Here is a 22,726-nt window from a genome sequence, read left to right as displayed (position 1 = left end):
GACTCCATGAGACAACAAGAAATAGTAAAACAAAATCAAAAGTCTGAGAAAATAAGAGAAGATGTGAAGTATTACATAAGAAAAACAAATAAATAACCTGGGAAACAGATCACTGAGAAAAAAGTTTAGGGATTACTAGAATACCTGAAAGCAATGACCAAAAATGGAGCAAAGAAAACTCCCAGGACCTCTTAGAACCATGTAGTAAAGTGGAAATAGGAGGAACCCATTTGTCACCTTCTGAAAGAAACCCCAAAATGAAAATTCCCAGGAACATTAGAACCAAAAGCCAGAGGTTCCAGGTCAAAGAAAAGTTACTGTGAGCAATGAGAAGGAAAAAGTTAAGTATGAAGGAGCCACAGTTGGGATCACAGAAGAATTAGTACCATTACTATGAAGGAATGGAAAACTTGGAATATTATATTCTAAAAGGCAAAGGATCTAGGTCTACAGCCAAGAGTTATTTATCCTAGAGATGAGGGGGTATTTGGGAGCAAAGAGGGAGAGATTAAGCATTAATCCACTGTGCAGAGTGCTTTTATGAATGTTACTTCATTTGATCCTCACAATAACCCTGTGAGGCAGGTGATATTTTTATCCTCAACTTATAGTTGAAGAAACTGAGGCAAACAAGTAATTTTTCCCAGGGTCACATAGCTAGGAGGTTTTTGAGGTCAAATTTGAACTCAGATATTCCTGACTCTTAAGTCCAGCACTCTGTCCACCAGATGCAGCTCCACTCTACACCTCCACAGAAAAGGACCTGTAATTAAATGGAAGACTGTGAAGTATTCCTAATAAAAGACCAAAGTTGTATAGAAACTCCGAAGTTCAAACATAGGAATTAAAAGAAACAAAAAATTACAAAGGGGATGGTTTCAGAGAAAGTTAGGAAGACTTGTAAGAGCTGATGCAGAGTGCAGTGACCAGGGGCAGCTAGGTGGCGCAGTGGGTAGAGCACTGGCCCTGCAGTCAGGAAGACCTAAGTTCAAATCCGGCCTCAGACACATGACACTTACTAGCTGTGTGACTCTGGGCAAGTCACTTAACCCCAGTTGCCTCACTAAGGAAAAGAAAAAGTGCAGTGAACAGAACCAGGAAGTTGATTCATACAAAAGACAATAGTATTGTAAAGACAAATAGCTGTCAGACACATGACACTTACTAGCTGTGTGACTCTGGGCAAGTCACTTAACCCCAGTTGCCTCACTAAGGAAAAGAAAAAGTGCAGTGAACAGAACCAGGAAGATGATTCATACAAAAGACAATAGTATTGTAAAGACAAATAGCTGTCAAAAACTTAAAAACAATTGATCATAATCACCAACCAAGATTCCAAAGCACTGATGATGAAGTATGCTACCCACATCTTGATAGAAAGAGGACTCAGTGCAGAATGAGACATATGTGTGTGTGTGGTTTTTAATTTTACATGTGGCCAAGGAATGTCTATAATTTTTCTTACTTCACTATGCATGTTTGTAGTGGGTTTTGTTTTTGTTAGTTCTCAGTTTCGGAGGAGGAAAAGGTTAGAGGGCAGATTTTTACTGATTGAAAAAGTGATAATAATTATAAAGGACATGAGGAGGGGTCCTATGCCTTTCGGTTACCATAGGAACAGCTCAAAAACATATATAATTTTACTTGAATGTTGTCATGCCACATGTTAAGTTAAAAGCCATTAGAGGTATACTTTTAATATTTCATTAAATCTTATGTTTCTCTGTTGTTGTTTACTGTTTTTCATACAAGTACCAACTACTTGGAAAAAGAAGGGTTGGAGAGTAAAAAAAAAATTTTAAGAGAGCTACAGTAATAATTAGGTTGCTATATGTACTACACAGGCAAATAGAAGAAACGTTTTAATTATGTTGAATGGTTTTCTGTTATTCCTGGAAATTGGTTGACTAAATGGGGTAATTAATCCTTGTTCTGCTTTAAGAGTCAATCCAGTCACTGAATGATTGGGTAGGCTACTTGTTTTGTGTGCATGGGTACTTCCCAAGAATGATGAGCCAGGGACCAGAGGAAGTTCATGGAGGATATGGTACTGATAGCAAAGAATCTGAAAAAAATGTGATGAGATACTTTTAGCTCTCTAATATTTTACTAAGAGAATAATAGGTTCTCACTTTCTTGTCAGTGTTAATAAAGCTTTTTCCTCATTGTGGCAGTCCTACCAGGTAGATAGTATAAGTATTCTTATCCAAGTTTTAGAGATGAGGAAATTGAGGTATAGAAAAGTTAAATGACTTGCCTGGGGTCAGCACCAAGAGTGAGGGTCACAGATCCTGAATCCACACCCCATGTCTTATGACTCTGAGTTCATGCTCTTTTCTTTCCCTGTGCTACTTCTCACTAAGATAAAGACCTGTATGTGAAATTCCAGTAAATGTTTTCTGAGTTCTTCAGTATCTGTACAAATGGACTTGAGAAAGGGACTTTCTGCTGTGCTTCCTTTTTATTATCTTTGCTTGTGTTTGCTGAGCAGCCTTGGTGGAAGAGAGGTGCTCATTCAGGACCACATATCATTGTAAATCATAACTATAAATCGTTGTAAAGCTAAGTCTGAAATGAGTACAATATAAAGATTGTAATTCGATGATTATTTAGTTTGCTAATGGTGTATAGGACATTTAAGAACTCCTGGTTTTCAGTGATATCAGACACAGAATTCTGATTTGTTCACTTCTTTCACCTGATCCTGTTTTCCTCTGCAGCCATGATAACAAATGCAACATATTAAGATACTTGGAGAAAAGAACAATGATGTGTAGAATTGATTGCAGTTTGAATCAGCTTAATGTTAGAATAGTTTTGCTTTTTAAAATACTGAGGTTTATTACATTTGTGCTTTGACATACATATATACATTTTTTCATATGTATAAATGTACACATGCATACATTATAATGTTTTAACATTGAGATATGTCTGTGTGTGCTTGTTGACTGGGGTTAGCTAGGTGGTGCGGTGGATGGAGTGCTGGACCTGAATCTGGAAGGCTCATCTCCCTAAGTTCAAATCTGGCCTCACACAATTACTAGCTGTGTCACCCTGGGCAAGTTACTTCACCCTGTTTACCTTAGTTTTCTCACCTGTAAAAGTGATCAAGAGAAGGAAATGGCAAATCACCACAATATCTTTGCCAAGAAAACCCTAAATGGAGTCACAAGTCAGACATGACTGAACAACAACAACAACATCCTTATTGAGAAAGATGTTATTGATGAGCATGAATTGATAATCTGTGAAATTATGAAATGGAGGCAGACATGCCTGGTTCTTTGGGTACTCACCAAGAAAAGCATCGGTAGTGGGAAAGTGGGTGGCAATCATGCTTTAATTAGACATAGAGGGTACAGAGACAAGTGGTGAAAGGAATAAAAGAGGTAAAAAGCATGGAAACGGGGGACAGAATCTTAAAGTAAATCAGGTAACATAGGGAAGCAGACCGGGAGAGGGAGAGGAAGAGTATTTCTCAAGTAACCATGGATTAGAGTTGGAAACAGTCAGCAGCATGGATCTGATAGAGATAGAAGAGTATTCAGGGGGCAGGAGTTTGAGGTCTCATTTTTATATGTTTGGGGAGGGGGGATAGACTAACTTATCTGTGCTACCTTGAAATTAATTCATTAACATATCCAGTGTTGTGTATACTTTCAAATTTACTATATTGACTATAATAGAAGTGAGGATGTTGGTCAGGAAGTCCAAAAAAAGATACACTTTTAATGCAGAGCACTATAACTTATCGTCACTGTAGTGGAGTGTGTTCTAGTACTGTGATTTAATTCAGATTTTTTCACCTCATTTTGAGAATTTAAATAATTTTGTAAAAGAATTCATAAAATTATAATTTTTTTCTTTTTACACATGGTAGGTCAGAAATATGAATATGCCAAAAGATGGAATATACACTGTGTGAGAGTTCAGTGGTTTTATCACAGTATTAAAAAGGGCTTTTGTCAAGATGAAGCTATGTACAAGACAGAGCCTGTATTAGAAACAAAGAGTGAGCCATGTATTTCAACTGCTCTGGGCCAGAACAATGAAGCTAGTGGTAAGTCTCTCATTATAATTGTTGTCATTTTTTAGTCTTCATTAGTTTACAGCAATGAGAGTTGCTTTATTAATGGGGGCACTAGATTTTTTATTATAAAATTGGATATATCATTATGCTTTTTTTACTTATAGATTGTACAATAGAAAAATGTTTTATCAGAATTGTTCAGGATTTTATTTCATTTTATATAATACATGGAAGCTATATTTATTAACATATTTAGTTCTGTTTATCTCATGTTTTGTCTTTTAGTAAAAATGCTGAAACTTATCTTTGAAATATCAAAAATTATATTCAATTGAAAAATAAAGTTCATCAAGGGAAAACAGTCATAGAGTACCTGGCTTATTTATCATCATTTTTAATTCTTGTCTTCATTACATTTTGATATGTAGGTTATACTCTTTCAGGTGTCTGTCACATTTCTAACATCCATTCAGGTTACATTAATGAATCTACACATAATTCAGTTATGAACAGCAACCTGGGATCTCTTCTTGAGAATCTACAAAATCTGGATATCAGCGCATTTCAAGCACCTGTGAATTTACTAGACGGCTGTCGGGTACGTCTATAAATTAGTGAACTCTATAATGATTTTCAGTACTCTTTAGCATTGTAATTATGGCCTTCTGTAGTCAGAGTTCTGCTTATCTTCAAACTTCATCTTCTACTACTCTCTTACATGAAACTTCCCTTTCAGCCAATCTGATCTGCTTACTGTTACTCCGATTACACTTTTTGTATCTTCTTGTCTCCACATATTTGTTCATTCTGTCCCCACTACTGAGAATGTTCTATTTCTCCAACTCTTTTCTTCTTAACCAAAATCTGCCTATATTTATGTAAGGCCTACCTGGATTCTGAACTCCTTCATGAAATCTTTTCTGTCTTTCTAGTCCATTTTGATTACCCTTCTCTGAAACTTTCTCTATCACTCATTTGGCTTTCTTATTTCGTTGTTTAACTCTTACCTTATTTCCAGTTTTCTTTTAGCCTTGTTTCTCCAAATGTACTCCGAGTTCTTTAAGAAAAGAGGGTATGTTATGCTGTATTTTATCTCCTTTAATGCCTAGCATTGCTATTGTGTGTAGTTTTGAACATAAGAGGAGAACCATAAATATGAACTGATTCATATTTTCAGGGTCGTTCAGTGAAATAAAAAGGCCATATGTAATTATTTCCATTTTATCATGAGCACAAGATTGAAATTATAAATAAGGTACTTAAATTTATTCAAGTACACAGTCAGGGCTCTGTTATACTGTATTAATAGAGAATGTAGAATTTAATGTAATGCTACATTTACTTATTCTTGTCCCTTAAATCCAGCAGATGTGTGTCTCTTGCCTTAATTGTTAAAAGAAAATTTACACTTTCAGTAATCAAGATGATTTACTATGGGACAGAGAGGTGATAGAAATTCTTGTTTAAAGGACTTGTCAAAGCATACCACTGTCTTTTAATTAGTCACTTCATAAGGGTTTGTGAAGGACCTATTATGTGCCAGATCAAGGGTGGGAAACCTGCAGTCTCGAGGCCACATGTGGCCTTCTAGGTCCTTGGGTGCTACCTTTTGGCTGAGTCCAAGTTTTACAGAACAAATCTTTTTATTAAGGGGATTTGTTCCATGAAGTTTGGATTCAGTCAAAGGGCCACACTTGAGGACCTAGAAGGCCACAGGTTCCCTATCCCTGTGACAGATACTCTGATAATATTATTTACTGATGTTCTAAATTGTATAGAACAGACAGTTGTAGAACAGGACAACATTGAACAAGCATTTATTAAACAGTTGCTACATGCAGGGTACTGGGTTAGGTCCTGGAGATACAAATTAAAAACAAAACAGTCTCTGACCTCAGGAAGCTTATTGGAGGCAAATAACATGTATGCAAATTTAAATTTTAAAAAAAGTAATTTTTGGTGAGGCAAAAAGGCCACTAACAGGTAGGCATGTCAGGAAATCTTCTGAAGGATCATGAGCTGAAGCTTGAGGGAAGGAAGGTAAGGATTCTAATAGATGGAGGTTAAGAAGGGGAGGATATGCATAAAAGAGAAGGGAATGTGATGTTTGATGAGTGGAGGTAGTAATTATAATCAGGAAAATTTAGTTTGGGACCATGTTGTAAACATTGTTAAATACCAGATGGGAGTTTATGTTTTGTTCTAGAGGTATTAGGGAACCATTGATGCTTCTTGAGGAGTGGAGTGAAAAAGATCGAAAAGAGCAAAAAAGAGGAATATCAGTTTGTTGGCTATGTGTATATTGTTTTGGAGAGGGCAAGGCCTTAGAGGACAGGAGACCAATTAGGTGGTGGAAGTAGTCAAGGCAGTCTTTGATAAAAGGACCTAGACTAGGATTGTGGTCATACCAGTCTAGACAGAACGACAAATAAATGAAATGTTGTACTGGCAGAATTGACAAGATGTGGCAACTAATGGATATGGAAGTGAGGGAGAATAGAGAGTCAAAGATAACTCCAAAGGGGCCTTCAACAGAAAAAGGGGGCTAGTAAGAGGGACAGAGAATTAATTTCATTGTGAATATGTTGAATATATAAAAGGTCTCAGTAGTGTGGGGCAGACAACAGGTGTGAGAAAGAAGAAATCACCATTGACTAGTGTTTCTGGGAAAGGGCTCAAATAGGAGTTGGGACTTCAGCTGAATCTTAGAAGATGGACAGGATGAGCTTAATGAGTAGAGAGAAGTGGGGTGAACATTGCATGCAAAGGATGTGACCGACAGTGAGGAGGAAGGAATGGGCATGGCATGGGCTGGGGAACATTTCTTTTTTTGCTACAAAAGATAGAATTTTAAAGACCTAGTGAAACTAAATTAGCAAGAACATCAGGTTCTCAAAGAGAACCAGAGAGTTCAACAAATAGCTTTGGTTTAAGAGGCAGCTTAACATAGTGGAAGGGATAGTCAGAAGACCTGAGTGAATAATGGATCTGACTCTTAACAACTTTGTCATTCTGCACAAGATACTTAACCTTCTCTTTCTTCAACTATGAAGTGAGGATACTAGGCATTGTGCAAACTTTCCTCACAGAGTTACTATAAGGAAAATGCTTTGTATACCTTAAAGCTTTATATAAATGTAAGCTATTTTCATGTCATACTGTGGCTCAAACTAGGAGTATTTTACGTTGTGATTGCATTGGGGGTTTTTTGTCTTTTTTTATTAATTTATTTTGATTTTTCAACAATCACTTCCATAAGCTTTTGAGTTTTAAATTTTTCTCCCCCTCCCTCCCCATGTCCCTCCCTAAGATGGCACGCAATCTGATATAGACTATACTTATATATTCCCATTAAATATATTTTCACATTGGTCATGTTGTAAGGAAGAATTAGAACCAATAGGAGGAACCACAAGAAAGAGGAAACAAAACAAAACAGAAGAAAAAAATAGTAAGCTTCGATCTGTATTCAGATGCCGTAGTTCTTTCCTTGGATGTGGATAGCATTTTCCATCATGAAAACTTTGGAGATATCTTAGATCCTTGCCTTGCTGAGGATTGCATTGGTTTTTCCAGTTCAAAAGCAAGGATGTGGTCATAATGTGAGACATATTTGGTAGGTTGTTGGCAAGTTATATAACGAATTTACAATCTACTTTAATCTAAAGCAAGTATTTTTCTGTTTTTTCTTTGCAGATATACCTTTATGGGTTTCGTGACAGAAAGTTAGATCAAGATAAACTAAGAAGACTTATTAATTGTAGTGGTGGAATTTGCTTTAATCAGCTCAATGATGATGTGACCCATGTTATTGTTGGAGATTATGATGATGAGTTAAAACAGTTTTGGACTAAATCAACACACAGGTTCTAACCATTTTTACTTTAAAGTGGTTTCCATAGTAGTGATTTTTCTTGTCTTAAAAATTATAAAAGTGACTATGAAGCAGAGCCTTTACTAAGTGGAAACTCTGTAAAAGAGGCACGTAAGCAAAGAATGGTCCTCATACCTCAAACTAATATGTCATGACTGTATTACTCTTTTCATAGGCCTCGTATAATGGAAGCAAAATGGTTGCTGGAGTGTTTTAATAAAGGTTATCTGCTTTCTGAGGAGGAATATAGCCAATTGAATTGCCAGCCAGTCGAGATACCTATATCAGAACAACCAGGAATGAAAAGGAATAACAGTTTTTCCGAGATAGAATTTGCAGATGCTGAAAAGCATCAGCAAGCTGATGAAGACTTACTCTCTCAGAATGACAATGAGGACATGATAGTAGGTAAGAACTATTTAAATCAGATTTATTTTCTTGAGAACTGACTTTTTCTTATAACTGTCTCCAAAGTTATGTTTTGATACTATTAGCTTTTACTTTCATTTAGCTTATTTGTCTTTAAAATATTCCTGTGAGATAGAGGCAGATGTTTTTATCTTCTCCTTTGCACTAACTTGGACACTAAGAGTTTTTTTTTTTAAAGTTACCTGCTTGATAGCTAAGCTGCAACTAAAATCCAAATCTCATTCCCACTTCCATCAGTATTCTATCCAGTAAATTTTGCTTTCATCTCAGTATATTTTAGTGTAAGAGTAAACCTTTAGGTGGTATAGGTTATTGTTTTGGTTTCTAAACTGAAAGATGCTTTTATATTGGGTTTTTTTAAACAACTTTTGAAGACTTAAGAACTCTGGTCACTGCATTAAGCAGCCATTATTGCACAGTTTCTAATTCTGACTACAGTTGCTTCTTGAAAGTTCTGGCAATAAACAGCCCTGTTGGCGAACTCACCATCCCTCTGAATCCCCAACTAATCAACAAGTATTTTTTAAAATTACTTTTTTTTCTCTCTCCTACCTCCTCCCAGTTAAACAAAAACCTTGTAACAAATACCTATATATAGTCAAGCAATACAAACTTTTGCATTCAACAAGAATTTTTAAAGCATCTGGTATGTGTCGAGTGCTAGGGTTAAAAAGACAAAAGCTAAACAAGACCCACTGTCCAGAAGCTTAGATTCTGAAGGAAGAGGAAGACACTGTGCACATGTATAGGTGTATACAAAGCAGATAAAAAAATAACCGTGTGGGAAAACAGTTATGGTCTCATGTAGAAGGTGTCATTTAGCCTAAGTCTTTTAGGAAACTGGATAGCTGGTACATAGCTGTGGAGGTGGAGCATTATATGTGAGAAACACAAGAAGGCTAGTTTGGCTGGATCATAGAGTACATGGGGGGAAGGAGTGAATCATAAGACTGGAGGAGGGAGAATGAGGCCAGCTTGGAAAGAGCTTTAAATGCCAAACAGAAGTTTGATAGCTGATCCAAGAGGTGATAGGAAGTCACTGGAATTTATTGAGTAGGATGGTGACATGGTCTGATCTGTGCTGCCAAAGTCAAAAAAAGAAGCCATGGTTTTTTTGGCATGCAGCCATGTAGAGCATAAATTTGAGCCAAGAGAGACTTTAGGAAAAAAAAAAAGCTCATTTTCCTGGGCCCTGTCTCCCTATATCTTTTGTTTTGTCTCTCCTGACTGAAATATAAGTTCCTTGAAAGCAGGGACTGTCTGACTTTTGTATTTGCCTCCCCATCATTTAGCACAGTACTTAAAATAAGCATGTAATATGTGGTTCTGCATTCATTCAGGTGGTGGCTATGAGTAGAGAGAAGGGGGTGGATACAAGGAGATGTGGTAGAAGTGGAAATGACAAGATTTGGCTTGATTAGATATGTGGAATTGTGGGTGGATCCAGTTGAGGATGACTCCAGGCTTGCAAACCTGGATGATTGAAGGGCAGTGATACCCTCAACAGAAACAGGAAAGCTGGGAAGAAGGGGTGGGTTTGGGGAAAGTGATGAGTTCTGGGTTGGACACATTGAATTGGAGATGCCTCAAGGACATCCACTTTGAGAGATGTCCATTGGGCAAATTAGTTGGGACAAGGGGGTCAAGCTAGAGACTGGGTTAAAGATGCATTATAATTGATAAATGTTTAAGTACCATGTCTGTCACAGAAGTGTGCTAAATCCTGTTAAGGATATGAAAGAAGAATGGTGTCTGTTTGAAGAGCTTGCAGGCTGACTAGAATCTCTTAAAAATATTTTTCTTCCTACAGTAACGGATATTGTGATTTAATTAGGAATTTGATGCTTTTGTTCTTCATTGTTGCTAAGTGCAATTGGGAGAATATATCCTTATTTTATAAGATATGTAAGTCTGTGGTCATTTACCTCATTGGTCCAGTTAACCATTTTTTCAGCTTAACCTTACTAAAGAGTGACGTTTTTGGGAATCCTTGACACTGTTACTTGCATCAATTACTATGTCTAGAGATTGCAGCCTCATTGTGAAACAAGGAGGAATTTCAACAGTACTGTGGTTTATTTTGTTTGTGGTTCAGACCTGTGGTCATTAGTGTAGAGAGCTCCTATTGAGGAAACTTCCTCCACCAACTGTTCTTACTAAAGTTAATTCACTTGTGCAGGGTCACACATCCAGTAAGATTCAGAGGTGGGACTGGAACCCAGCTCCTCTTGATTCCAAGGCTGGTTCTTTCTCTACCATGCCATGTTGAAAGAATGGATAATTTCAGGTTTTTTTTCTACCTCTTATGTTTATGAAGCCATCACCCTGTTAAATTCTTTACATAAAGATATGCACTGCAATAGTGATGTACTTGTAATCTCCTTAAGTAGGCAGTGCAGAGTATATCCCATGCATATGAATTGCTATCCATGTTTTCCTATAAATCTTCTACAGTAAATCTCCCTAATTTTTTCAAGACTTTTATCTAGATTTTTTAATATCTCATGCCAATATGACAAATTGCCAAAGATAGCTAAGGATGAGAATTGTCAGTGTTGGAATTGAATGCTATAAAATTATAATGACCAAACAAGTTTAGCCCTAAAGGAGAGATATGAAAAAATAGTTTCCACTGCTTCTTTACACAATTGGAGGAGCCATCAGAATACAGTATTTGATGGCAGATCTTTTTGGTTTATTAATTAATTTTATAGAACTTTTTCTTCCTTCTTTTTTATTCTGTATTATAATAGAGGATGGCCCTCTGGGAAGGGGTTTAAAGGAATACAGTGGGGAATGTTAAGTACTGTATAAAAAAAAAAGCTGTTAATAAACATTTGTGGTTTTTTAAAAAATTCTATAGGATTCATTTTATGTTTTGGGCTGACCATCTGTTATCCCTCCTTTTCCAGTCATGTATTTCTCAGATGATATCTTATGTGAAAGTCATTGCTAATATCATTTCTCTATTGCCCTTTGAATCACTTGTGATTTTGAATCTTAAAGGGGCTATAATATTGCATAATTTGTAACCATATGGAAATTACTAGGAGACTATTAGTGTTAGAAACATTGGTTTTTGTGTTGGGAAATATCTTGGAATTGTTGAAACAAGTGTTAGGTTATCATATGTATACTCTAGTCTTATTCTTCCTTCTGTTTGATTCTGAGCCCAGCTCACTGTCCATTTTCGGCATCTGTCCAAGAACTGCATACTAATAGACCATATCCAAGTGTGTACCATAGTCTGAACAATAAACATTCTTTATCCATTTTTTTTTCTTGTGTAGACTGTTGATCTCTTTTGACTATTCATGGATCTTACTGACAAAGCCCAAAAAGCAATTATGGTACAGCAAAAAAGAACACTGTATTTGGAATCAGAGAACTTGAGTTCAAGTCACAGCCCTGCTGCTTTCTATTAGTGTGATTTTAGGCAAGTCACACAACCTCTGGGCCTCAGTTTTTTCCTTTAGAAAGGTGGTTGAACTAGATGTTTTCTAAGGACCATCCAACTCTAAATATCATTATTTGTAGTATTCAACTATATGATGTGTTCAGCATATTATAAGCAGACAGGAACATCTAGATAACCTTACCATTTATAAAGAGTTCCTATTGTGTTTGGACTCCATTTCATCTTCTCTGTTGCCATTTTGGAAAGTAATACTACTGTGATTTTTTTCCCATTTGTTCAACATCTTCCCTTCTTTAGGATATCTTGAAAATTAGTCCCTTGGTTCCTTCAAAATCACGTCACCTTCATAATAGGTTTCTTTTCTGTGTGCTTGATTTGATCCAGATCCTTCTGTCTTCTTCCTCATATACATACATATGTTTGCAGAGGGAAGGGGAACCGTGATCTTTGAGTCCAAATGTTGTGTGGTTCCACTCTTACTGATAATTGACAAATATACCGTTTAAAAGTATTTCCTTTTCCTTTCTGAGAGTGCATAGTATTTAGTACCTGATGCAAAATCACTTTTAAAATGATAAGGATACCTAATGGTCTAGATTTGAAATTTCATAATTTTCAACTAACTGTGGTTTAGGGACTATTGAAAATCTTTTTGGTACTATCACTCCTTAGTGACTATTACTGGCATTCACCATATATATGAAAGTGAGTGAAAAGAATAATTTTAGGACTAGAGTTTCCCTCCAAACCATGCACATGTGAAGATTGTACTTTGTTTTGTAATTTCAACAACAAATTATCTGTGCTGAGAAATTTAACATAGTTGGAATGTGAATTTGCTTTCATTGAGAAATATTTTTCCCTTCTTTTCAGATGATGATGAGATGTCTGGAGCTGAGGTCTTTAATGATCCCTCTCATATTACTGTACAAATGGAAAATCAGTCTTCCTTTGGCTACAACTTACTGCCTGAGACTCCTACAATTATTGAAGGTTTATTTAGCCAGAAGAATTTCCTTGTTGTAGGTTTTAGTGAAGAAGATGAATCTTTCATTGCCAATGCTATTAAAGAAAATGCTGGAAAAATATTGCCCCTCCAAAGTAGAATGCTTGCCAACTATGTCGTGGTTCCTTTGCTGGGGGTGTGAAGTGGAGTCAGCTGTAGGAGAAGTTGTTACAAATACTTGGCTGGTAAGAGAAAACTGGTGTATCTTCAAGTAACATTGTTAGAAATAAACAGGGATGAGAATTGTGATGGAAGGATAGCTATGAATTAGCTGGTGGTGGTGATTTATCATTGCCTATAAAGTTCTGCTTTAGATAGAGTTTGACCTGCATGCTATTGAGATATTAGAATTCAGAAAGAAAGCAGATGTTGGAATTGGGAAGTAAATGGTTGCAATCTATGGGCCCATATGATTCCTGGCATAACAATAATAAGTGGCATTAGGCTGTCCTGTATTTGCATAGTTGCTTGCTCGTAGATTTTTCCCTAAAACTTGCTCCATGTTATTTTTCCAGCTTTCAATTAAATTGGAAAGAAGAGAAGGAAAAGATTAGCTTAATGCACCCCAAGGGGGAATTTAATTTTAAAGAAAAGCTCAGTGACCAAAATCATGGTAAAATCATGGTTAATCTGATGGATTTTAATAGTCTCATCTAATGAATTAACTTCAGTCACTTTATTCCATAAGATTGGAGGGAACTTTTTGTGAGAACTGTGACTTCAGTGCTGTAGGAAACTTGTGATGACAAAACTCCTACTATTGCAGATTAACATGCAGATTAACAATTTCGAGAGTTACTTGAGACACTGAGAAGTCAGGTGACTTGCCCAAGGTGTCCCCCCAGGCAGTATGTGTCAGGGGCAAGACTTGAACTGAAGTCTTCCTGATTCTAAAACTTGCTCTGTATCTATTATTACATTTTACTGCTTAATGAAAAATATATTCCTTATTCTGTTTCTTTCATAGAAGAAAAGGGAAACGGGTACAGAGAGTAAAAATATATTGAGAATAAATTTAAATTTCAGATTTTTACTAATGTACAACTAATGCTTCTCATTTAAACAAAAGCTCTTGTAACTGTACTGGCATTAATCTTGATAACCTTATTCCTGTTTTTGTTTTCTCTCTTGCAAGATTACTTGTATTGAACAACAAAACATTTTTGATCCAGAGTCAAATCCACTTTTCATGCCAGTACCAGTATTGGAAGGAAGTGGTACTCCTCTAGAAAACTGTGTCCTTTCCTTCAGCCAATTTATTGGAGCAGAGAAAGATTCCTTGGTATACTTAGCAAGCCTGCTTGGAGCAAGGTATGTATTCGAATTAGCATATAGACTTGGTGTGCTCTTTTGTTATATCTCTTTGGAAAAACACGCAAAATAGAATTCAACTTTGTATATTTGTACTATTTATGTCTCTGTAATAATGGTTTAAAGGGTCTACTACTTGAGAAGGCCATACATGCTGTTAATGTACTTCTTATAGCATGAATCAGTGAAAGGAAAGAGAGAATATCAATGAAATATTTCCATCCCTTATCCTTATAATAGAGATTATGGAACTTCCAGGTCCACAATCATTTATATCCATTGCTCATATACAATGTCAAATAAACTTGAGTCTTTGCTCACCTCCAACATAACACATGACCAATGCTTGATGGATATTTCCACCTGAATATCTTCTGACATATCAAAATTGACATATCCAAAACTGAACTTAGCATTTCTCTCCCTAAACCCACACCAGCTCTGAAACTTCCCTCTTTCTGGTGAGGGCACTACTCTTTTCACAAAAATCAAGATTTGAAATTATGAAGACAACTTGACTCCCCTCTCTTCCACCATAATCAGTTATTTGCTGAACTGCCAAGTTTTTCATCCAAACAACTATTGCATCTAAACCCAGAAATCTTACCATTTGCCTTGCTGCTCTACTCTGTCTTTTCACCTGTGTGGGATGCTCCTCAAATTAAAAAACACACCTAGAGGTATCTAGGTAGGAACAGAAAGTTGAAAGTTAATTATTATTTCAAATCTCAAGATTTGAGTGTCCCTCCACCAGTATGCTCTGATGAGGGTAGACAAAGACAGAAACAAAAAAGCCAAGTTTAACAAGTTTACCTAACGGTAAAGCCCCCTCCCACCAACTGTCCACTACTTGGCTCACAATCTCAATATGAAACTCTACCATAGAAACAAATAACAACAAACAATATGCATATCTTAGTTACAAATAACAAAGAAATAATATACATATCCATATTTAGCCCCTTAGTTCTGAAATCATACCCAAAAAGCAATTAAAAATGTGCAGTCAAGCTAGACACTGTATTGTATAGCCAGGTCACCATGACCAAAATATAGCAACAGTTGTAGCAACATGGTACAGGGGTTTCACACTTGGCAAACTTTAACTGCTGAGATAACAATGGCATAGTAGTGGGTGGTGGGGTACTTGGGGCTGGACTCCCGTAACTCAGGTGATTTCTAATAAGCTGAAACTTAGGCCTGTCAGGCTGCTATGCCTGCCTTGAGTCACAATACAATTTCTATTTATTCTTCTGAGAAGTCTTCACGGGACCCCTCATCCCCATTCGGCCTTTTCCCAAACCTTAATTACACTGAGGAGTCTTCACTGGGATATCCCATTCACACCTATAGCAGCACTATCTAGAGCAGTCCTCCAGACACTCTGCTTCCCTCTTATATTATAAAGGAGTGAGTCTACTCAGTTTTGAAATCCTGTCCAGGGCAAGAACTGTCCTGAGTTGTCAGGCTTGCCACCCCTGTCTACCTTTTCTTTTGGTACCAATAATTCTGGAAAGGCTATAAAAGTTCCTGTTAATATCTCCACTCACTATTCTTGTGGTTCCCTAAAACAAAACTTTGTCTCCCCTAATTAGAATGGGAGCTTCTTGAGGGCAGGAACTATCTCATGTTTGCATTTATATTCTCAGCTCCTACCATAGTACTTTTTGCTCATTTTTCCTCCAGTCATATTGCTACTACCCTAGTTTAGGCCATGATTACCTACTCTTCTGAACCATTGTAATAGCCCCCATTCAGCCTCCCTAACTCCAGGCTCTTCCCTCTTCAATCTGTCCTTCACTCAGCTGCAAGAATAATGTCTCTGAAGCACAGATCTGAGTCTGTCACTCACTCACTGGCTCAGAAACCTTCAGTGACTCCCAGTTCCCTCTGTAGTATAAAATACAAGATCCTTAGCCTGGCATTTAAGGTGCTTCTCATTCAACTTCCAAGTTTTCTTTTGTGACCTTAGGTCCTAACACTCCCTCTTACACATTCTTCTTCTCTCCCAAGCTGGATCTGCCATTCTGCCACAGTGCATTCCAGCCCTGTGATCCCTGTGCCTTACTTGCTGTCCTTTCTTACCTCCATCGTTGAGGGTTTTTCTTTAGTATTCAGCTCCCCTCCCCTCCTCTAGGTGTCCTTCCCTGGTTTCTCTCACCCACTCTTCATCCTATTAAGCTTTGTCTAGATCTCTCCTTTGCCTCTCTTGTCTGTCCCTACTGTGTTTTTTACTTACCTGTGTCCTTTCCCTGTCTGCCCCTCTCTGCCCTTTCCCCAGTAAAATGTTAACATCTTGGGAAGATTTATGCAAAGTGGTGCAGAGATGAAGGAAGCAGAACCAGGAAAACAGTGTCCCCACAATGACTGCAGCCTTAAAAGAAAGAAAGAAAAAGAAAATGAAAGTTTTGCAGTTAGAATGGCTTCAGCTCTACTCCAGGGGAGAGATGAAAACATGCAGCTCCCTTCCTTCTTTGCAGAGTTGGGGGAACTCTGAGTGTAGAATATTATTACATACTGTTGGATACTGGGAACATGACATTTTGCTGAACTGGTTCCCCCCCCCCCCATTTTCTTCTATCTTCCTTATAAGAACTTGCTAGCCAGATAAGGGAGGGAGCAGGAATGTCTTTGGAAATGAAAGTGATGTGGAAAACAAACCAAAAAAATGGATTAATAATTACTTCATGGAAGAAAAACTTCTCAAAAGCAGATAGTATTGACATTTTAGAGATGAAGAAAACAAGGCACAGGGATGATTTGACTGTGGTTGTACAGGTTCAGTGTGTGGTAGCATTGGGACTTCCTTCCAGGCTTTTACATTTCTTTCTGTAGACCACGTTGCCTTTCAGTAAGCTGCTACATGGTTATCAGACTAATTTGGAAAATTACTTCAGAATATGCTTTTCCTAGCCCCAGATGGGAACGTGAAGAGAAAATGTGAACTTTTTAGGTAACTGTTCACATTTTCTCAGGCAGATAATCTGAACACTCCCATCCAGTATTCATTTTCCTATTTCAGATAGGCATAAAGCAATTTGGGTGTGCTTGTATTTTGTTTGTTCTCTTGTCTGTATGCTTCCAAGCTTTCTGCACATTTGGGTGTCCTAGCACAAAGGCATCCTGCTGCTCCCATCCCACTACCTTATTTCTCTTCTACCCAGTTCTCATTTTGTCAGTAGGTAAGTCCCTAACATCAGTCTGCCTCAGTTTTCTCACCTGTAAAATGGTGATAAATTCTTTCCTACCCTAGCACTGCCTTGTTGTGAAGATCAAATGAGATTTGTATGTGAAAGCTCTTGGAAAAGTTGAGAACAGCTTCATGGATAGGAAATATTATTGTTAGTCTATTAATAAATTATTATTGCTCTCTGTTCTGCTTGCTTTTCATGTGCCTTTGGCTAGAAGAGTGAAGGTAAGTAGGTGGATCAGTGCATAAGTTAAAAGAAATTTTGTGATTATGTTAGGAATATGTTAATTTTGTATTTTTTTTAATATTAGTGATCGTTTTTACTACAGTCTGTTAATGTTTTTTGTAGCATTTTAGTTTTGTTTAGTCTGAAGAACTTAACTATATTTTGTCCAGCCTCCTGGGTTGTTTGCTTGTAGCCCAGATAAATTATTTTATCAGTCAAGTCACTTTATTAAATGTCTGCATGTATACTCTTTAACAATTTCAGAGTTCAGGAATTTTTTGTGTGCCAGGGCAGTGCGAAGAATGACATGCTTGCCAGTACCCATCTTATAGTGAAACAACCAGATGATTCTAAATATCAGGCTGCACAGAAATGGGGATTACCTACAGTGTCCATGGCTTGGATTTTGGAGACTGCTAAGTTGGGGAAGAGAGCAGAAGAATACAAGTTTCTGGTTGGAAATCTGCCCAAACAAGGTTGCCAATTTGACTTTGTTTTGTTATTAATATTTCTATAACTAGTTGATTAATGGGATCATAGGTATACAGCTGAAAGTAACTTAGTGTTCTTCCAGTTCAACCCTCTCATTTTACAAATGAGATAACTGATTCAATTCAGTAAGGATTTATTAATGAAAACATCCTGCTCCCTTAGGACATTATATTCTGTTGGAAGAAAATATCATGGTGTGAAGGATACCAATTGTACCAAGTATCTTCCCAAGGGAGGAACTTTCATTTTTCACTTTCGCAGTTTGGGCAGTCATATTTTAAAGTCTTATTGAAGTCTGATAAACTACTATTGTATATTTTCTTTGGGGATGGCAAAATGAATGTGTGGTGCTTGCCCAGGTAGGTAACGTTTAATTTTCATCATCTGTAAGTGTTGCCTGAATGTACCTCAGAGATGAACAACAACTTCAGGCTTTTTTCATAATCTGAAGAAAAAATTTAAAATATCTAAACTAGAAGAAAAAACAGGAGGTAAAATTGGAAGGTCTAGATTGTATTTGATGGTTGTAGCTTTTTTTTGTTGACTAAACTGTATGTAACTAAAATGAGACACTCTATAACAGCTTTCGGTAAATATGCTGTTCCAAGACAGTCTCATAAGAAACTACAAAAATCTTAATGATCCAAAATCATAATGACCATTCAAATGTAAACTTCTTGAGTCAGTGGTCTCTCTCTGCTTTTTATTTATATATTTAGCAGAATGCCTGGCACATAGTAATTGCTTAGTAAATGTTTCTTGACTTAGTTGATTGATCAGTCAGAGCCTGGGAGACAGAAGTAACTGTCTTGGTTTTTCAGGTCTGACCATATTCTGAGAGACAGAGGTAACTCCTTGATTAGAATTTCCCTGCCTTTCTAAAGGCTGCCCTCTATAGTCCTGCTTCTGGGTCAGTGGTAGGCGAAACTAAAAATTCAGACGCGTCATACTATACAGTCCATGGCAAGTCCAATCCTGCTCCCTTTTAGGAACCTGCACTCCAGCAGACCCTAGCTGCATTACCTTGGGGCCTTCTGTCATGCCTGGTGTGACTGTGTTGTCTTTCTTGTCGAGGGACTGCCACCTCTTCCTGTTGTCTATGTAGTGAGTCAAATGTTTGTTCATAAAGACTGTGAATGAGGGCACCAGGTCTCTTTTAAGTGGTCCTATGAGTTCATAAGTTTTTTCAAAATACACAGCACAGACACGGACTCAGAAGGGACATCAAAGGACACTGAAACTAACCCATATCCAACTTTTCTTCTACAAGAATCCCTGAAAAGTGGTGGGTGGTCCATTTGTTTATTTTTTGAAGACCTCTAGTGATGGGGAACCTGCTTCCTCCCAAGGTCACCCATTTTACTTTTGGCTAGCTTTTGTCATTAGGACGTTTTGCTTACATAAAGCCTCTGCCTCTCTGCAACTTCTATCCATTGTTTCGACCTAAGTACTTTGGGACCAAACAGAGGCAGTTTGGTATAAAAGAAAAATGCCTCCTGGCTTTTAATCCTGTGTTTGTCACTCATGTCTGAGTTTCCTTTAGCACTGTTGCATCTCCACTTACCTGATGGTAAAGCAGGAAGAAGAAACAGCTTTATGGTGGTGTGGTCTCCCTCTGATAATAATCTCAGTTCTGTGTGAAGCTCTTCAAGAGTATTTTTCCCCTATTCAGTTTTCCTACCTTCTATGCCTTTACTAGCTATTTTTTCTTTCATTTGAGTAAAAGTTCTGATTCATACCTTTACCTAATCAATCTGGGTGTTATAAAAAAGAAAATTTGTATTCCGTTTTTTCCACAGCAGATCAACATCTCAGATCCATCTGTTCTCAGATCTAGATTGCCACCAGTTAAAAGAGTTCCTTAATCTAGAGTTGTCAGACTTGCGGCCTGTGGGTCACTTACATTCTAAAATGGAAGCATTTCTTCAAAAAAAATGTCCTGCAGAGTAGCTTCCTAATATGCTCCTTTTGGGTAACCAGAATTGGCCTTTATAGAGAAAATCAGAGTTTGCATTGTAGGAGAAGGGGATAAAACTTTCCCCAGTTTTTTTTTTCCACAGAGGCTCCTGAAGGACAGCCTCCTGATGCCATAGCCTGTTTACTTATTTCAGGAAGTTACAAATACATCTTGACCCCTGGGTAGAAATTAGAAAAGAGAAGTTATCTTCTTGATTTTGGGGCCTCAGGATTGGAGCTAGCTATACCTCATTAACTTACTGCAAATGTATGTCCATGGTGTTTAGTCAGAACAACTGAATTTCCCATAGGAAGATTATATCTGATAGGTTACTTCTTTTTATGCACTTGCTGAGTAGTCAGTGCATAATTGTTTTTGCTTCCGCAAACTCTTGCATACTTTTCCTTTAAAAAACTAAGATAATTCAAGTCTTTTGTATGGGAAGTATTTTTTTTCATTTTGTGAATACTGTTTTAAAAAGCATTATTATTAATATTTTTAATAATTAATATTTTTAAAAATACATGTTGAATTTAATTTCATTAGGTAAGTTATGATGCTTGGTCTTAAGCATTTTAAAGTGATATGTTTTCTACTATTTGTTAATTATTTCATGCATGTCTTGTTCTACTCTCTCTTCCAGGCTTTCCCTCCCCCCACCAAAAGAAATATTATTTTGAGTTCTTTGGAATCTGTGATAGATTTTTTAATTCTCTCACAGCACCTTGCACAAAGATAAACACATAGCAGTTACTCAGTAAATACTTGTTGAACTTAATTCATTACTTTGTTAAAGTACAGACATAGTTGGAGAAACTTTCATTCCATAAATCACTGAAAATCACTAGTTGTGTAAGCCTGTTCTGGTTAACATTAAGTAATCAGGAGAAGGAAGGACCTGAGTTCAGATACCTTGCTCCACAACTTAGTATCTTTGTGTCCTTGAGAAAGTCAGTCTATCTCTCTGAGCCTCATTTTTCTCTCTTGTAAAATGAGGCAGTTAGATAAGATGACCTTTAAGATATCTTCTATTTCTAAATCCCATGAATTCACATTAATTTAGCACTTTCACAAGTGATTTTCTCATAACAACTTGAAATAGGGAGTAGAAGTATGATCACCCTAATTTTTGCAGATAAGGAAATGACAAGGTCAAAGCCGTACCTACATAAATGCCAATAGTTATTTTAGTCAGCATGATTGGAAAAATACTGTTCTCCAAAAGAGGCTTAGAAAGTTTAATAAACTAGTCTTGTGTTTTTTTTTTCCAGAGTGATACTACTTTATACAGAGAGGAAAAAAATCCTTCACAAGACAACCCAAGATAAGCAATTATACCTTCACCAACCTACTACAATGCTTTAATAAAAGCTGCTTCTTTTGATGACATAATAGAATAGTTCCATGAAAGTAATGATAAAGCCTGCACAGCACTATTTATGCCACCCTTTTATTGCTCAGGGTTTATACATGGCTTTATAGACAATGCCTTTCTTGTGATCCTGGTCAAATATTAAGGACTCTGTTATTATGAACGTCTATTTCCTAAACTTAGTCATTTCTATTTTGCTTTTTTTGTTCCATCTGGATTCATGGCTGGGAATCCAATTTGTATAATTGTTTTAGGATTCTATTTAATAAGCTACTGTGCAAACACATTTTTCAGTCTGATTTTTGATAATATACAGTTACCTGACAACTGTCCACAAAAGAATATTTCTGTCAGTTGCCAATATGATATCTGTGGCATTGTTACAAGTCCATGTAGAAGAGTTATGCTAGTCTTTCTTCCTCAAATGGAAGGCAGAAATGGCATCTCTGCTAGGCTTAGTTATTCTTTCTGTGATGAAAATTTCTAGAAGCATTTGTTCACTTTGAAGCTGAATTTCTTGGGATGTAATGTCCCAACGTTTACTGTTATCTTTTGCTATGGTAGAATGAGAAAACATTAATATACAAGTAGACAAAAATGTAAGTTTTTAAGTTTATCTCTGCTGTGATGTTTGTTTTTATATCTTACGACCCTCATGCTTTTTTTTTCTTTCCACTTTTCAAGAGTACTTGTCCCTAAGTGATGGTAAGAGCAACTATCACCTGGACAAAGCAGTCCCAAGTCACTAAAATTATTGCCACCACTCACTGCTGCATTATTCCTGTGGTCTATGGGTTTTCAAATGAGACATTTTGAAAATGTCTCTACCTTTTCCATCCCTATAAGTAATAATGAAATTCATTTCAATGAGGAATTGTAACAACAGTTGCCTACAAGAAGCCAGCTGTGCCATTCTACTGGATTTAAACTGTGTTCAAATGTATACTGAATAAAGTTTCATTTAATTTCATTTATTGCATTGCTTTGGATAATTGTTTTGTGTAAATCCTCTACTTAGCTGCCAATGTGATTTTCCTAAAGCAAAGGTCCAACCATGTCAGTTCCCTACTCCATCAACTCCCATTTCCCCCCTTATTACCTCCTGGAAGCCCTCTTAATTCAAACATTCAAACCTAGCCCCCTGCTACCTTTCCAGTCTTCTTATACCTTAGTCCTTTCCACATACTCTGATTCACTGACGCTGGCTTCCTTGGTATTCCTGAAAATTTCACTTCTTGGCTCTAGGCATTTTCTCTGGCTCTTCCTCCATGCCTGGATACTGTCCTTCATCTCTATCCTAGCTTCCTGCAAAATCCAACTACAATCACATCTTCAGGAAGCCTTTCCCAACCCCTCAATTCCAGTACCTTTTTTAGAATTCCTGTTTTTCGTGTGTATAGCTTATTTATGCATATTTT

General features: G+C 36.9%; 1 protein-coding gene across 1 annotated transcript in view; it reads left to right on the top strand.

Moving 5' to 3' along the window:
* Nucleotides 1-22,278, top strand: part of LOC110209089 (DNA topoisomerase 2-binding protein 1-like) — a 28,755-nt gene extending 6,477 nt beyond the window's left edge. Inside the window, 9 exon segments of the mRNA XM_078151613.1 lie at nucleotides 3,884-4,063; nucleotides 4,462-4,631; nucleotides 7,730-7,899; nucleotides 8,083-8,315; nucleotides 12,628-12,893; nucleotides 12,895-12,945; nucleotides 13,896-14,071; nucleotides 17,752-17,963; nucleotides 21,208-22,278. Of these exon segments, the coding sequence (XP_078007739.1) occupies nucleotides 3,884-4,063; nucleotides 4,462-4,631; nucleotides 7,730-7,899; nucleotides 8,083-8,315; nucleotides 12,628-12,893; nucleotides 12,895-12,945; nucleotides 13,896-14,071; nucleotides 17,752-17,963; nucleotides 21,208-21,212 (1,463 nt within the window). The 3' untranslated portion in view covers nucleotides 21,213-22,278.
* The last annotated feature ends 448 nt before the right edge of the window (nucleotides 22,279-22,726 follow it).

The sequence above is a fragment of the Phascolarctos cinereus genome, unplaced genomic scaffold, assembly GCF_003287225.1.
Source record: "Phascolarctos cinereus isolate Bilbo 61053 unplaced genomic scaffold, phaCin_HiC Scaffold_1;HRSCAF=81, whole genome shotgun sequence".
Taxonomy (NCBI): domain Eukaryota; kingdom Metazoa; phylum Chordata; class Mammalia; order Diprotodontia; family Phascolarctidae; genus Phascolarctos; species Phascolarctos cinereus.
Note: the sequence above shows the minus strand (reverse complement) of the source record. Positions and strands in the feature narration are given on the sequence as shown.